Here is an 18,122-nt window from a genome sequence, read left to right on the forward strand (position 1 = left end):
AGTTAGAGCTGAAATGTCAGATAGAGTTGTTCTGTTGTTTGGGCTTAAATGACTGAAAAAAAAAAAGAAATGTTCTGTGGTCTTATTGGTGACCACCTTGTTCCAAGTTGGTATTTGTGTTCATACTGACTAAATCACACTGATAATATGGTGAACTGGATATAGTTAACTACAACTTCAAAAATTTTCTTCTAACACTAAGATGGTGTCCTCTGTTACTCTTAGAATATTTGAAGTACTGACCTACTGCATTTGTCTAAAAAACTCAGTTTTTCTTTACATAAAAAAAATTGTTGAATTTGCTGTATCTTGTTTAACTTCACTAGGAATCTGGTTATAGGAATACCAAGATGTTCTTAGGTGAGGTATATACGTTGATTTCCGCCCCCCCCCAATAATAAATGTAGTCCTTCATTCTCAAATAGATGCTTAATTCTTTTTAAATAGCATAAAGTGAATGATCCAAACCCTTGGTGTTAATCATCATTTTTCATTTAACTTCAGACACTACTAGATCAGTGTTTAAGTAATGCCAGTGTCTTTTGCATCCTAAATTAATATTATCGTTGCGTTATCTATAAAGTGCAGACTGACGAACCTTCTTTAGCATTGTGCCTTTTTCAACTGTTTTGAAAAGCGAAGACCCCGAATTAAAAGGAAGTAATTGCCATACTTTCTAAGGGCTTTGGCTTGTGTGTATTTTTCCTAATTTGTGTGTGTTCCTCAGTGTTAGTTTATACCAGCAGTGATTCAAAAGCTGAGAAGCTTGGTTAATGCAGGTCAGTGCCGACCTGTTCATTTTAGGAGATACCGTTATTAGCAGTGGGATTGAAAATCGCTCTTCTGATACCTTCGCAGTCAGAGAAGCGCTTTATGTCAGCTCTGCGCCTGCAGTTAGGAGTGTTATTTGGATGATCCCATTAATGCTTGATGTTTAGATTTAGAATAGGATGCTTGTGCCAGCCTTCAAATTCATGTTTTTTAAGAGTATTAAGGTAAACTGCTTTGCTATTATAGGTAACTTCTACCTATCCAGAGATTTTTGTTAGTGAAAAATAAAATCATGCTAGGACTTCAATATGTAATAGGCATAGCCTTCCTACCAAGCATGAAAAACAGAATGTTATACAAAGTACATTAAGGCTTACTGACTGAGGAAGCAGCACATTTATTCATAGCTTTTCTGGGAAATTTTGGAACGTGGTTTTGAGTCTCCTGTTTGGAACATGTTTGCCAGTCTCTGTTAACCGCACACATAGGTCCCAGGATCTAAAGAGGTCACTTAAGAAACACAGCGAAAAGCAAATATATATTCAGTTAACAGAAATAGAATATCCACTCCCGGAAGAAAATCTTCTGAGTATTGACCCCATGTTGTGTGTCCTTAGTTGTCGCGCAACCATTCCTCCAAACACCCACCTCATTTCTATGGATGCAGAAAAAAGATCCCCTTCCTTCTCCAGTGCGCTACAGTTTAGCACTCAGAGAGCAATTCTTATTTAACTTAAAGCAGAACATTGTGTATGTACCAGTGGCTGAATTTATTTAAATTATGCCTGTTCACAGCTTTATGTTGCCTTTGTGTCTGAGCTAACAAGCCCTTAATGACAGTTCTACAAAACCATGCTTAAATGGGACCTGGATCCAAACCCTGATTTAGATTCCTTAAACAAATTAGACTTTGGAGCTAATGCAGCAATTTGCATAACATTCCGCTCTATTTTAAGCTAAAATTGCTCAGCACTTTTTTGAACTTGTAGCAAATTACTTTGCTAATGAGACTAAATTACCCTATGATGTTGCAGGTAAATTTGTCTGTAATAAATCTCATGTGCGTTTGCAATGTACGGATTTTGTATTGTCTACCTGCTGTTCCATAGGCATGTCAGAAGAAGTAGTGGAGAGGAATTAAAGTTTGAACCACTACATTTCTCTTAAGAGACGTGTGCTATGCTCAGTGCTCTTCCTGTATTCTTTTTTGATGGAGATTTGTTTTCTTCCCTTCATACCCATTTTAAGTTTTTAGGAATCAGCCCTCTGAAACTAGCTAGCAATGAGTCTGCCCATCTTCCAAACCCTTCTCCAAAAAATACATTGGTTTTTTTCCTCTTTAGAGTAAAGTCTTTTAGTAATGTAAACAAGGCAAAGATAAGCAACAGAAGGGTCTCAGAGAGAGGGTTTGGAAACGCTGTAAAAAAAAAAGAATACTGTGTGTAACGGGTCAGTGCGGTCAAGTTGCTCTGTGAGCAGTGGCCTCTTGGACTCTCCTGGCCTGTGTGGCTGGAACCAATCTACCCAAAGGGTGAGCCTGAGAGGAGCAGGGTGGCCATAGTAAGTGTCTCAGAAACTGCCTGCCACTCTTTAAAAATGCTTTTGCCATTTGGTTCTCCTCACTTGTAGCTTCTGCTTCCCACACCCCTGGAACAGAATTGCTTGGAATCCATTCAACATGTGAAATAATAAGCACTTATTCCGCTAGCTAGTAAACTGGCATCTAGGAACATTAAAGCCAATTATTGCTACAAATTTCCAGAAGCAGACTTAAATGGAATTGTCCTTTTAATTTGGGGTTTATTGGATATATACCGTCACCTGTGCTAGCAGTCAGTTATTTTTTAGTTCTGTTCTGTATGTAACACAGTGGCATTAAAAATAATTCCATGTGTTTAAACACTTGTATTTTGATATATTGAAACATGCTTTCTTAATAATGGAAATGTCACAGAATAAGTGGTGGATGATGCAGTGTGTTACATCAATTAAGCTGGCAATTAATATCGATGATGTCTAAAAAGGCTTGATTGTTGTTAGATTTCCTTCACCTCCTTTGGACGGAGAGTTATTCAAAAGTGATTATTAAGAAAAATGTGGAAAGTAAGCATTTAAGCATGAATTAATCTTCAAATTAGGACTGTGGAGCTGTTAATAGTGGAACGCTTAATATCTTATTGGGAAGAGGAGATTGTGTTATTTTAGAAACACACTTTATCACTCTGTCAGTCTCTAACAATTTTTGTCACCTATTCTTAATCCTGTTCTGTTTCCATTATATTTTACTTTGTAATGCAGGGTAGTCCGAATTAAATGCAGAAGAGGATGTTCCAGTTATACCTACTGGCAAAATTTGAACAATATCTCAGATACCCACTTGCTGAGTATAAATAGAAGAGGAAGGGTGTTTTGGTTTCTATCACAGCAATATTTTTAGGCCGTGTTGGAATACTTCATTATCTAACAGTCTTTGGCTAAGCTGTTTAAAACTTGAAGCTTCACTTTTCTTCCTTTTTGTATCTCTAGCTCTGATTTTTACAGCCTTCCCAGGGATGTCAAAGGCGATTTCTATTATGCAGGGATTGAAAGAGAGGGGTTTGCTTCTCTTCTTCGCTGCTGGGAGGAATAGAATTTTTATTTCAAAATAGAGTTCAAAACCATAGTAATAGTCAAGACAGCTAATGTCTATTTGCATTAACTTTGCTTCTGCTGTTGCAAAGCCATAAGCAACAGCCAGATTCCAGGGCCACTTTGCTGATACCTAGATACAAAGAAAAAACGCTCACCTATATTTTGTTCACATTTGAGGAGTTATCTGTCCTTCTAAATGTGAGAAAATAATGCTGTTGATTGTAAGTCAAAGCATGCATTCTGCTCAGTCTGACAGTCCTGGTTGTCCTCACTTTTCGGGCAAACCTTCCCTATCCCCAGGGAAGCAAGCCCGTCGGGTTTTCACATCCAGTTGTTAGACTTCAAACAGACAGCCTGGAGGAACAGCATGGCTTCTGTGCTGAATCAGTGACAGGTAGCATGTTTTGTCAATTAAGGTCATGGACTGTAATGCTGTTACTGCTTACATCTGACAATAATTCAGTTTCAAGCTGTGTTAAGATTTGTGCAAGCTTTGGCATGCATTTGTAAAAGGTAAATTAAGAAGGCTGCGATATTCCCTACAATTCCCTACAAATTACACTTTAATTTCTATTTTTTTTTCTGAAAGGTTCCACGTTCATAAATTGTTATTCTGTCAGTTCTTTTTAAAGCACAGAAAGTATCCTTTAACCAGAGTAGTCTCAAAGTGAGTAAAGGTTATATTTAACCAGTGTAATACAAAGCAGGGAGAAGATACCGAAAGCTGTAGATCCAGATGTATTTCCCAAAGGGAGCTAAATATTCCTTGGGAGATGTTTCTGGTTTATTTTTTTTAACAGAGCTCTGTATTTGATCCACTGACTCCAACGTATGCTTTGTATAAGAGGAGTGCTTGCATGCTGCATGAACCACCTCCTGCCGTCTGTGGGATTAGTGTTAGTAGTCTTCAGAGTGATGGGGACCAGACCCTTAACTGCTGCTTGGAAAAGGAGCAGGACGCGTTATGGCATTGCTCAGAAGGTGGGCACTTCTCCTTTCGACTAGCTTAACATGTCAGCTGGTGATTTCTCTTGTTCTCTCTCCTTCAGTAACCACTCTCCTTCAGTAACCAGATACAAGGCTGAACATGTAACCCAGTTAACATTTCAAGTACAGTGTATATACTAACCTAAATTACAGTGATGGTGCCTCTGTACTCAGCCCTGTTGAGGCCTCACCTCGAGTGCTGTGTTCAGTTCTGGGTCCCTCTGTACAAGAGGGACATTGAAGTGCTGGAGCGTGTCCAGAGGAGAGCTACCAGGCTGGTGAGGGGTCTGGAGACCAGGTCATATGAGGAGAGGCTGAGGGAGCTGGGCATGTTTAGCTTGGAGGAGGGGAGGCTGAGGGGAGACCTCATTGCCCTCTACAACTACCTGAAAGGAGGTTGGAGAGAGGTGGGGGTTGGCCTCTTCTCCCAGGTGAATAATGACAGGACCAGAGGAGATGGTCTGAAGTTGCGGCAGGGGAGGTTTAGATTAGAGATTAGGAAGAATTACTTTCCTGAAAGAGTGGTCAGGCAGTGGAACAGCCTGCCCAGGGAGGTGGTTGAGTCACCATCCCTAGAGGTGTTTAAGAACCGTCTAGATGTGGCACTTCAGGGCATGCTCTACTGGCAGAGATTGTAGGGTTTTTTGTGTGTGTGTATGGTTGGACTCGATGATCTCAAAGATCCTTTCCAACCATGAACATTCTATGATTCTACACATGTTTACAAAACCAGTACAATAAATGAATGAGAAATTAATCAGATATGGATAATTCTAGAAATAAAAGCATCCCTATTCATTTTGTTAGGTATGTATGTTAAAGAAGCTTAGATCACACAACAGATCAACACAAACACGAGGACAGTGCCTGCACCCCATGCACACAAAGCAGCACTCACGCAAACACGAACAATAATATGTGCTCCTTAATCTCCAGCTAATCAGGCTCAAAGCTTGCTGGCAGGTCTCATCTCACACACATGGAGACACAAAGAGGTCTTTCTGGTAGCTGGCTCAGACCCAGCTGGTCTGCCTAGTAGCACATCCTCAGACCCTGACCTTGCTGGTATCTGTCCCCTGGATCTACAGTGTCTCTGATAACTCTTTCCCAGATCTCCGGTTCTGCTCGCCAGCTAATTACAGCTCGAGGTTCACTAGCATTACACTCCTCCAGAAAGTAGACTGTCCTCATCCAGGAAAACTGTTAGGAATTAGGTTTGATAAGAAGATAAAACAGACTACAGTGATTATGCGCAGGGTTTGGCTGGACAAGCATAGTGAAGCACAACTTTATACACAATCAGCCCCTTTCATCACGCCCTTCTCTGTATTTTCTCATGTTGTTCCTTCCCCGTGCATTTGGTTGTCTCTTTTCCTACCTTTGCCCTTCTATCCATAGGTTTTGCACATTGCCACAATCCTGTGAAAGCATCCCATAAGCATGCTCTTTCCCATAGGATATGGGGTGGCAAGGATAACCTTGTCATTCATTCCTCCCTGGGTGGCCCAGTCCCCCTTACCACTTAACAAAGCTCAGGCTGAATCTCTCCAAGCCTTTGAGTGGTTCCTTCAGCAGCCCATGAACCAGTGATCTTGCAGACCTGGTCTTTGGTATCTCTTGTTCTATAAGGTTTGCGTAAATGAGTGTGGTTTATTACTTTTCCTGTCTCATCTCTGTTTATATGCTGGACAGCCATTGACCAGATGTCCTCACAAAACAGATGTCCATACATTCCAGGTATCTGTGTACCATTTACATCCTACATTTCTTTTCTTTCCACACATCCATCCAATCTCGTGTATCAAATTGGAAAACAAGCTGTCAAATAATTCATATGCTAAAATCATACAGTAATCAAGTATATCTGTATTGTTTCAGACATATCATCAATGTATTATTGACTTGTTTTACCAGTGCATATGCTTCAGGCTGGTCACGTGTAACTTCTGGTAGATTAAATATCTAACAATCCACTGTCATGGAAAATTTGTTGTGATAAACACCATCGAATCGGAGGTCAGCCTTGAAACTGATAAATTGTACCTCTTGGTATGAGACATCGAGGCTCTCCTTCTTAGGAACATAATTAACATCTTCACTGCCTCCATCACTAGTCCGAACCCCTTCTTGAGTCCAAGTTCACCTTGTATCTGCATAGTGTGGATACAAATATATTCTCAGATGCAGAACGGAAACAAACTTTATACGATGCCAGAGAAGACTCTGGAATCCAGCTGACAGGAGTGCGCTCTTACTGGTCGATGGACCAGAGGGTCTGTCACCTTTTCCTGTCCTGTCTGCCTGTATCGTGGCATCATGGGACTTGACCAGAGCAAGTGCTTCTGACCAGCAAGTAGAAGTAACATTAGTGGTGGAGAGCCAACTTTAAAAGGAAAGTTTAAACATTTCCTGGAAAGAGAAGACACGTGATTCATCAGATGAAAGCAGCTCTGTGCATTCTTCCGTGGAAATTTTTTTGTGGCAAAATTAATGTAATCTCTGTTCTTTCAGTTTTTACTTTGACCAGCATAGGTTTACACTGCACAGCATGGGTCCCTAATTTATTAGGAAAGCTCAACAGAATGAATTCAGGCTTATGCATGCTGGGCTTCCTGGTCCTGATAGGATTTGCCATACATTCCATAATGCCTCGTGTGAAAGAACACAGCCTGTTTTATTGATTTAACAGCTCTCTAACAGCATCTTCCAAAGATAATGCATATCATTTCTAGTGAGAAAAAAAAAAAAAGGAAAGAACATTCAGAAACTAGCAGTGTCCATGGATTAAAAGACTGATGAGAAACACTGTAACACGGATTCACCCAGCATTTTTAATACTTCTAGTCTGAAGACAGCAAGAGAAGACAGTGAGAAGAGATGGCATAAAAAAGGGACAGTATATTCAAAGCAGGAAGAATAAACTTTATTATATGACGGATACGATATGATCAAACTCAGTTGAGCTGCAGAGCTGAAGGTCATTCTTTTGACTTCAGAATTGGTCTGGAATTGGTCTGTGTGAGAACAGAGTTGGTCTGTATCTCCTGATGGCTTGGTACTATGCTGATTATTTGGTTGTAGCAGGCAAACAGGCTCCGGCGTATTCTGTTTTCTTCTGGATGTAGCAAGGCAGCAGCCACTGATGTGTCAATAGATGTTACATTAAGAAATGTCCTCTTCATGTAAAGTCAAGAGAGAGACACAAGTATTTTACCAAAAGTCCTTTCAAGGAGTGGGATTTGACGCCCCATTGGTGCAAATTGCTGCTTATCCACCCGTGGCAGTGTTCTTGGCAAAGACGTTTGGCAGTAGCACTGCTGAACTCTCTGGAGCCATGATAACTTTGCTTGGCTGAGATCTGCCCCAAGAGACTCACTCAGTTAGAATTGTCCTCCAGGCTGCAGCTCTAACTCCATAAAGGACTTGAACAAATAATTTAATTTCCTTTGCCTGAGTTTCCGTAAATTTAAGTAAGTGCTGATAACATTCATCAGTGTCTCACAATTTGTCAGGCATAGTTCAACCTGCTGGAGAATATAGTATTAAACAGCGATATAGATAAGTGATGGAAACATGAGATGGGGTGAGGCTTCTGGTGAAGAATGGAGTGTTGGAAAAATGAAAACAAAGCCACACAGTAATCCAGATAAAGGACAGCATCAGAAACTGAGCTCCCGTTTTTGAAGAATCGGCTTCATCTCTGCCTGCATGACACAGCTACTTTTGCCAAGTACCTGAGCTTGGAAATTCAAAGTTTGCAAAAAAACAAAAAAAGTTTGTCTTTCCCAGGTAAGAATAGGTTCTTTCTTCAGTAGAATCTAAGGAATTTTGTCACGTTAGGTAAGGTGTTATGTAACATCCGTTTCATTTCTGTTGCATTACCCGTATTTTTTTTCTGACAGAAATGCATTTTAGATGAATATTTAATGCCCTCGCTTTTAAGGACTTATCTTTGAATCACTTCAGTCTGCTGCTGACTTCAGGTTCCTGGGAGAGGAGGAGCTGCGTGAGCTGAATCCTGGTGTGCTGTCAGATGCCGTGACTGAAAAGGGAAGGTACAGCTCAGGAATACTGGCTGAACAAGGCAGAGCCACATCTTTTCCCTTAGAAAGGAGCAGAAGATGGCAAAACCTGTCACCTGAGAGTGTCCACAAGAGAAACTATGGAGGAGCCTGAGATGCCACTTGGCTGTGTCCGAGAGGGAGAGTGGGGAAAACGATACTGGCCCAGTGTGCCTCTGAGTGGAGGCAGAGCCCTCGGAGTCTTCAGACGAGTTATAGTGCACAGAATGATTTTTGCTGCAAAGTTAATAGCTTTTCTCATTCATAATCTTTTTTTACCAGTGAAGCAATTAAAATATTCATTCAGCATATTGTGCTTCAAAGATATAAAACACAAAGATCAGCGGGCGTGTTTTCATTCTGTCATTCCTGGTATTACTCATCATACCAGAACAACTCGTGTGTTTTTTAACTGCGTTCTTTTTTCCACCAGATCTTATTTCTTTTTGGAGGTTGAAGTGTGAAGCTCAGTTGCTGTTTCACCTTTTGTAGAACTGATGCATGAATTTTTGTTCCTCCTCTGTTTCAATAAACGTCATCTATTTTGTTATGTAGGTGGCTCTACATGTAGTATGCTTGGTTTTGAGTATCTGGTTAGTAGCGGAAGGGAACATATTTTAATCTTAAGATTAAATGGTGATGGATTGTGAAAACAAGCAAACAAACAACCCTACCCCTCCCAGGTAAACTTGGTAATTTTTTCCTGGCTTGGAAAGGAGAAAATGATTTCATTGCAAGGTGTTCACATGGGAAAAGTTTTGACCCGTGAGATGTGTTGCAATACCTTTTCTCTTTGATCTGGTTTTCTGGTTTCTAAACTGAAAGATGTCGTGGTTTCTCTGAGCAGGAGAAGAATGGGCTCTCCAAAAGATTAATTAATTTTTCCGTCTGAACTTGATGCATTGTACCAATGTCCATTCACATCTCTGCACTCTCATGTAGTGCCGGCTGCTGGATATTACTCAGAAATTTGGATGGGAAGTACAGATACAATGCCTATTTAAGTGAAAATATCTTAGTTTATCTTTAAATGCTGTCACTTCATTTAGTCCAAAGCTGTGTTGTAACTGTATACACATCATAACATTTTAACTTAATACCGTAACATCTCAGTATATACACATTTTAACTACAAAACTGCTATATTATACTGGGTCTTGCTGTTATTACAAAAATAGGAATGCGCCAGATAAGCCAGTAGAAGAAAGAGAGAACTTCTATTTTATCAATGAGTAATTTCGTATAGCTCGATTTTGGAACCTCAAAGGCTGAATCATTTTTCAGTCTTTATTTGCAGTGAAGTTTGTGTTAGATTCATGAAATGCCATACATTGGTTCTACTTAATATATTAAATATTTTGAAATCAGTAGATAAAGCATGAATTTCTAATAAATTTTAGCACGCTTTGTTTAACCATTTCCTACTCCTTTCCTGCTAGCAGTCTTTCTTTTAATGTTTTAGGGAAAATAGTACTGGAGGTGGTAAAATGGCCAGCTGAAGTGCCTGGCTTGCTTTGTGCCTCAGCCAACACCACACATGGAGAAACTTTTTGACAGAGACGTCTATATAACTTACTTGAAGCTAAAGCATTGTACTCCTTGGATGTTAGTTATGAACCAGTCTAGTTTCTTGAAATTAGATCCAAGACTGGCTACTGTTTGAGGACCAAATAGCGCCAGAGGACAATAGAGATGGATTTGTTGCAAACGGATTTTATAATAAATAGTTCGTGGTATCCTTGACCTTCTTGATAATTTCCCTCAAACATTTTTGTGCTTTTTCTAGAATGATATTTTATATAAGATATTGCATTAGAAATTTATTTAGTAGGCTACCTTAGAAATTAATAAGACTTCTGCTCCTGTATCACTTAAGGGTCTCCCTCAGCTATAATAGAATGAGCTTTCTATGATTTATCCACCATCCTTGTCTTTAAGTTTGTGCAACTTCCTCCTTTTCCTTTCATCTTTGCTTTTCCAGTTTTGTTGATATAACATCCTTGCAGAGACTACAGTAGCTGCTCACATTCCAAGTAATTAAATGTAAAGGGAAAAAACTAAAAACTTTATTGCATTAAGTGCTTTTTTTTGTTCGCTGTAGTCTTGTGGGTTTTCCTCTAGCTTGTGATGTGTTACACTCTGAAGCAGATGATGTTTCTCCTGCGCAGGAGAAATCCTTGCCAAGGCAAACCTTGCTGAACTTTGAGAAATCTTGATGAGACAACACTCTTGACTAACTTTTGGCTGCTTTTGCAGAGGTTCGGGTTCGTCATTGTACGGTTATGTTGCCACTGAAAAAATAATACAAGGAATCAAAGCAGTGTACCGTAGCAGCTTTGTGGGGCTACCAGCCTGCCTTTGCTGGAGCATGGCCTGCATAAACCACAGCTTAATTACATTGGGTAGCATATATAATGCTGGCGTTCATTCCCTAATTTTATGATTGTCACTTTGGCCTATTTCAGATAAGAAGACAAGGCGGAATACAATTACTGGTGGACCTATTGGACCATCGGATGACAGAAGTCCACCGTAGTGCCTGTGGAGCTTTGAGAAACTTGGTATATGGGAAGGCAAATGATGACAACAAAATTGCTCTGAAAAACTGTGGTGGCATCCCAGCATTAGTACGGTTACTCCGCAAGACGACAGATTTGGAAATCAGAGAACTGGTCACAGGTTTGAATCTTTCAATATTTTTTGTTCGAACTGTATATAGGCTCTGCAAGCACGGTTCTGTGCTGTGCGCCACTTCCTTCATCAGTAACTCTTTATTTTTTTACCATCTTCTTTGCCCTAACAAAACACTTGCAAGCCCTTTGGATATATGTAATGTATGAAGAGCTTTAGTCAATACTATGTAGGCGGTTTACAGATGGAGGCATGATTTATGCTTGCAGTTGCTGGTCACTTTGGTTAGCCCTGAATGTTCTTGCAGAAGATGTGCTCCATACACAGATACATTGCGATGGTAATCCTCTGCTCTCCCTCTTGTCTGGTGTAGGGCTGCACATGCAGAAGTCAGATTTTACTGATTTTTCTTAGAAGCTATTATTAATTTATTTTATATCCTATATAGTGAGAAGGAGGATTTGGTTGTGGGTTTTTTTTACCTTTCTTGTGGTTCTGATAGGAAAATGGAAAAGCATGTTGGAGGGATGGACAAGGTCATCTTCTGAAGCCTTTTTTTCTGAAATTTGATAGCATGCTATGTGACGTATGTTAGACACAGGGCATGGAGGTAGTGTTAAGAGTCTTATTTCTTGTCTTGATATAGTAGAATCTGATCTTTTTAAGATTGTTTGGACTTTTTTGCTTATGAAATTCAAGGTGTGTTGGTGGGGGGTTTTTTTCAGAAATACAGAAATGCTGTCAAACAGCACCGATCTGAAACATTGGTAGATTTTTTCCTCTTTCCCCTAAGCTATCCTATTTAAAATGCAAAACAGAAGCTAGATGGTTTTTTTGATTTTTCACTTTGTGATTTCATTCTATTTGATTGCTAACATCAATGTGGTGATTAATTTAATACTACAAATAAAATATCTTAAGACCTTTTCATTATCCTGTTTTACAATGCCTGTATTTTCATTATGATTTCCATGCTAAAATAAATAAGAAGAGTTCTCATTTCTGTAGTAGAAGCATCAGAGTACACGCTACCACCTCTGCTTCTGCTGAAATTACTTACCCTCGTGGGTTAGGCCTCATTTAGGATACAATTGATAAGATTACCGTCCTTTGGTTGACTGCAGGTTCCTTCCTTGAGGGTGTCTGAATAAGCTGCATAGTGTTTATTAAAAGTAGATTTTTATATTTAATTTTGTTTCTTAGTTACAACACCTATCACCTCGTACTTGTCAGGCAGGATTAATGGGGCAGAGATACTGGGTTATGTGGGCTCGGATGGTGCCTCCTGCAGAGTGACAGAATTACTGACAGATCTAATAAAGTGTAACCACCGCTTCGGATTCAACATACTTGCTTTTGTCTTGGTTATGTTGCCTGTGTCCTGGCTCCAGGGAACATTCTGCCTATTTATTCTGAGTAGTAAGTGGCAAACTGCTAATGAACATCAGCAGTACACCTCGGCAGTCGCAGTGGCACTTCACGTGCTGTCTGTAGACAGAACACATAATGTCATTAGGTCATTTAAAGAAAAGATACCAGGATACAGTTTGCATTCCTTCCACTGCACAGTATGTTGTTAAATCTTCCTGAAGTCCCACAGGAAGAAAGGAAGCGTGTGCTAGCATGCCCTCAAACTGTTACTGCCAAGAAGAGTAGGTCCTGACCATCAATGGTAGGCAGCTTTTGTATGGGCAGATGCAGCTCCCAGGGATGGTGAGTGTCAGGAGTGATGGACATCTATGAAAGGGGAGCAGAGAAAGATGGTGACCCTGAGGAATGGAATCAAAGTCAGTGGTATTTCAAGATATTATTCCTATCTGGTTTCGTATTGGGTTTTTTTTTGGTTTTTAATAGCCAGTGCATCCCAGAAGGCCACTGCCTGCTGTGGCCAGCTTTTCTGCCTTTCAGAATGCAAATCACTGGTCCTTGGTTTGAAAATGCAAACCTGGTAGTGGTAGTGTTCTGCAAAGCTCCTTTCCAATGCAACACTCATAGCTGCACCTCTCATCTTGTATCTCTTAGGAAACAGGCTGGAATCGCACATCTGAATCCGTTCTCATTTGCTTTTTTTGTAAAGCGTTGTAGTATGACAGCTGCCCCAGTTAAATTCCTTCCCTCTGTCCTTTCTGGGGAAGGAAAGATAGCTCCTGCAGCAGCTGCCTTGGTAATGAAAAAATATGACGTGGTGGTGGGCACAAGGGAAAATAAAAGAAGTTCCTCCTGCTTCCCATCAGCCTTCCTGAGCCGAAGTGGCAGGAAGATAATTATTTCAGTAGTGCCACCATAGCCTGAGGGAAGTACAGAGAACATAATAGCATATGTGTGTTTTAGGAGTAAATGTAATACCCTGAGCCTTTCCATCTCATGTTCATTGTGCTTCCTGTCTACACAAAAACTGTTCTTGTTACTTTTAGAAAGGGCACAAAGTTCCTGCCTTAGGAATTCATATAGGCTCTGCCATCACTGCCCCTACATACTGCTCAAGCATTTGTCCTCAGAGCGCTTCTCCTAGGTGGGGAAGTGTCATTATCTCACAGAATCACAGAATGGTAGGGGTTGGAAGGGACCTCTGGAGATCATCTAGTCCAACCCCCCTGCCAGAGCAGGGTCACCTAGAGCAGGTTGCACAGGAACGTGTCCAGGCGGGTTTTGAATGTCTCCAGAGACGGAGACTCCACCACCTCTCTGGGCAGCCTGTTCCAGTGCTCTGCCACCCTCAAAGGAAAGAAGTTCCTCCTCTTGTTGAGATGGAACTTCCTGTGCTCAAGTTTGTGCCAGCTATCCCTTGTCCTGTCCCCGGGCACCACTGAAAAGAGCCTGGCCCCATCCTCCTGACACCCATCCTTTAAGTATTTATAAGTGTTGATAAGATCCCCCCTCAGCCGTTTTTTTTTCCAGACTAAAAAGACCCAAGTCCCTCAGCCTTTCCTCATAAGAGAGTTGTACGGATGGGGAACTGAGCCTATCAAGTCTAAGTGACCTGTCCAGAAATCTGGCAAGACAAAGTTGTGAATCCCTCTGAGTAGGCACATAGCTGTGAGGGAAGAAATATGGGCGGGAGAGGTTTTTAGCCGCTCGATTTGTCTGAACAGTAGCGAAGCATTCATCGCCTGTCCCAAGTACCGTGAAGCACGTGCCAGCCAGAGCAAAAGTTATGATATTAGTTCCTTCCTTAAGCATGCGCATTTTCTTCCTTCTTGTTGCTTCTCTCTAAGGAGATTATAATTTCAATTTCCAGCTATCTCAAGACTGGTTTTGGAAGCGTGCATAACCCTGCAGACCAGCTTTCTAGCCCAGCAGGTCCTTGCTTGTCAGGATTGCCTTTGGCGCCATTGGTAGCTTTTCCTCTGATCCAGAGATTTCTTTCTGCCATAATCTCTCCAAAACAGAGTTTTTCACGTCTTCCTTTATCTCGTCTTTCTCCTCCCTGGTAGCAGAGGACTCAGGCTAATGTTGGAAAACCTTAACACGCTCAAATTTTTCGACTGGGCAAACTGAACCATATTGCAAAGTGAAACAGCTTCAAGGCTTTCTCACATGGAGCAAATGGTTTTGGTGCGGGCTCCCATGTAGAAGCCGTGAGGGAAGTTTGCTGCCTGGCTGTTACGAAATTAAATGCTGAAATACTGAAACATTACTTTTCTAGAAACACTTCCACAATCACTGTGTTTTACGAGAAAAACCTGGATAAACTGAGGTATACCACTGGATATATATATACATTGACGCAGAAGTGAAATACTCTGATAGACGTAGCGATTTCAGCATGGCTTACAGCCTCTCATAATTTGCAGAGTCAAGGAGATCCTGATTTACAATATCTTCTTTCACGTAAGTCTGTAAATGAAAAGAAGTCGGTATAAGCTGGATGCACCATACTTAATTTAGCCATCTTTTCACCCCAGCACTGTGTTACTGGTTTCCACAGTGGCTCCTGTTAATGGGAAAAAATAAAAGCCTTCTATTTTAAAATAATTAAATGTTAACGCTTTTCTAATAAATATAAATAGACTAGAACACAGTACAAAATTAGCACAGATCCTGCAGATGGTAAAAAAATGTTTTCACTTGTTAATAATGACAACCAGTAGCTGATTTGTGACTGCCTTGCCTTTCCTGAGTTAATTATGAACTGTTCCACAAAATTCCATTTTAGCATTCTTTCTATTTGTTTTACTATCAGAAAAAAAAAAAAAAAAAGACATGAAAAATGTGAAATGTTAGCAAGGATAACGGGAATCCCGTTGATGCTTTGTGGAGGTGAGGTCAAGCAGCTGTTGCTAGATTCAACCCACGCTGGCTCCTTGTTCCATCAGCTCCATCTGATAACTGGGTACCTATCTCAGACGACATGATTTAAACTGCTGTTCTTCTCCTCTTAAACAAAATCCATCACAACTAGAAACACAGTTTCTGCCTACGAACAGTAAGCTAGCTGAATTAGAAACCGCTCCGTTTTAAGAGGCCCCTTACACGACGATCACCCATTTTCGAAATGTCTATACCATATTTGATTGAAAGGTAAAAGCGGACAATCCGCTTTTAGAAAGCACACGAAGACAAAGAAATATAGCTATAAATAATAACAGGAGAAATTGTTTTTTCTTGTGCTGCAGACAGCCTGCTGCTTATTTTGGTTGACATTAAAGTGTCAGAGATTTAACTGTTGTCTACTGAAAATATGTAAATTATGAAAATTATCACATTTACAAAAAAAAATTAAAAAGCATAAACTCTCTAATACTATACATTTATACTATATGTAGATAGATAGACATAGACTCCGGGTATTTCGTTCACATTTTTATTCACTGAATCAAAAAGCATATATTCCATTCCTGAAAAAAATTATAAGATACTTGAACATAATGTGGCTTTCAAAGAAGCACTAGTTGTCCAAGTGTATTTGGCCCGTGGTTGGGTTGGACAGTAAAAATTTTTCATTTACTTTCCAGATTTTGGATTCCAGTATTCATTAATGTTATCTTTAATTTCAGCTATGGCCCGTTTGTGTTTTGGCTTGGTTGGTCCTCTGTTGCCACCCCACGTTATGCAACATTATTATGTAGTTGGTTTACGTTTCCGTTCCCTTTTTAGTAGATGCCACATATTTATAATGAGGTATTTATAACCTGTCAGTGGTGTAACCTGTCTGTCAGTGTTACTGAAAGCAGTTATATGTTGTCCTCCTTATATCTACCAGGTCTGAGGTAACCGCTGCAGTTTAAACCTCCTTTTGATTGCGTACTGCTTATTAGTGTGTGCGTAAATTGTTGGCAGGTTGGTCAAGACACTCCAGAAGGTCCCTTTGAACCTTGTGTGTGTCTTTGCTCATCAGCGTAATTGCATGTTAGTGAGCTTGCAGTGATGTGTAAAGCAGGTTTAAGGGAATATTCTATTTAAGTGGACCTTTTGGCTTACTTCAGTAGAAGATTTATTACGGGGTTTTTTGGTTGTCTGGTGGTTCTTTTAGGTAATTCTGGTCATTTCTTTAGAATTTATAGCTTCCTAGTAAAATGGCAATTCTTCTTTTGGGGGTTCCCAAAGTCAAAATCACATGCCGGTAGTTGTTTCCTATTTGTGATGTTATTTTCTAATTGTTTTTTGTAAGGTATTACACTTGTGATTTTTTGTATAGTAAGTCATTTTTAACAATATTATGGCAAAGGGATAACTCTCTCATACTTCGGATCTTGAAGCAGTGTATCAGTTTAATAATTTTCTGCAAAAGTGCCCTTGACATTAGCTTAGTTACTGGAGTGTGTAAACACAGATGTGAAATTTTATTGTGATAGAAACTTTTCATTTAGAGGTGGCAACTCTTTGTAGCCCTATTGCTCTTTGGAAATTTGATTTGAAAATGAGTCAAGGCTGTTTTATCCCACTGCGAGGTGACTTTCCCACAGACTTAACAAGAAACGAACTCTTCCATGAGCTGCATTCTTATAGTACTTCACCTTGCAGGTTTATATTGGATGTCGTTCCAGTGTTGTTCATATTAAATATCCCGTTTTTCAATTATATTCAAGTTTTGTAATGGAGCAATGCAAGTATAAGGAAGCCTGGCCAGTGAAAGCCCTAATTAATTTGCAGCTTTTGATGTTTAGTATAAAAAGAAAGGTAGGAAGAAAAATGTGTAAAGTGGGTTGCTTTTGGAACCAACGAGAGGATTTCAGCATTACGTTAACTGAAAATTAGATTATAAATGTATAATATGTTTTAGGTTCAGATACGTATCCTGGATATCACAAACTTTTCAAACAGACAACGTGAAAAGCCTTCTATGTGCTTAAATTGTCGTGATGGTGTAACCATGGTAACACTGCTGCCACAAGGTTGACGTCAATTTTGTTCAATATACGCTCAGCTAAGAGAATAAGACTGCCAAATAGCATTTGGGGCACATAACTCTATGTAGCTCAAGAAAATGGAGAAACAGGGTAAGTGCAGGAAGTATACGAGTGCCTCTTAAGATGCAGCTCTGTGAATTAGCTTCTCCCCTGCCTCCCAACATCCAATCACGATGTCCTGTCAAGTCAAGGAAATTAGGAAGGTTAAGCTCGGAGACAGATAACTGCTAGCAGAAAACACAGCTTTCAGAAGTGCTTGTTTTGATTTTGGCAAGAAAAGAAGTTCATTCGTTTCTGGCTTAGTTTCTCCTCTGCAGATAAGCAAGTTCTCTGTAATAAGTTTAAACCAGTGCTTTGAGGAACTTGCCAAGCACAGAGACAGGTGACTTACCGACTTCAGGCTTAATAATTTTTTAAATAATAGATTTAGGATAATATTCACAATTTTAGTCACTAAGATTTGCTTATATGTTTTAAGTGCTTTTCATTCAGAAGGGAGATTTGAAGGGTACTAGCTCTAATAAATCTTTCCCACTCTTTCTTTAAATTGATGCAAATGTAAGCACAATATCCTTCCACAATCAATTTTAAAAGCTGATTAAATCTTTTGTACTAATTTACTTCTAATTAGGTGTTTTAAATAACAGTTGTTTTCAACATTAATTAAATTATTTGTGTGCTGAAAATTTGT

The 18,122-nt window shown here is 39.9% G+C and overlaps 1 protein-coding gene across 10 annotated transcripts in view; it reads left to right on the top strand.

The window, feature by feature from the left end:
• CTNND2 (catenin delta 2) overlaps positions 1-18,122 on the top strand; it is a 683,266-nt gene that overhangs the window by 517,129 nt on the left and 148,015 nt on the right. For all 10 annotated transcript variants that reach the window (XM_074576184.1, XM_074576187.1, XM_074576188.1 and 7 more), the window contains one exon: positions 10,916-11,129. In XM_074576184.1, coding sequence (XP_074432285.1) covers positions 10,916-11,129 — 214 coding nt within the window. The remainder of the gene's footprint in view (positions 1-10,915; positions 11,130-18,122) is intronic.

This window comes from Larus michahellis, chromosome 2, assembly GCF_964199755.1.
Source record: "Larus michahellis chromosome 2, bLarMic1.1, whole genome shotgun sequence".
NCBI lineage: Eukaryota > Metazoa > Chordata > Aves > Charadriiformes > Laridae > Larus > Larus michahellis.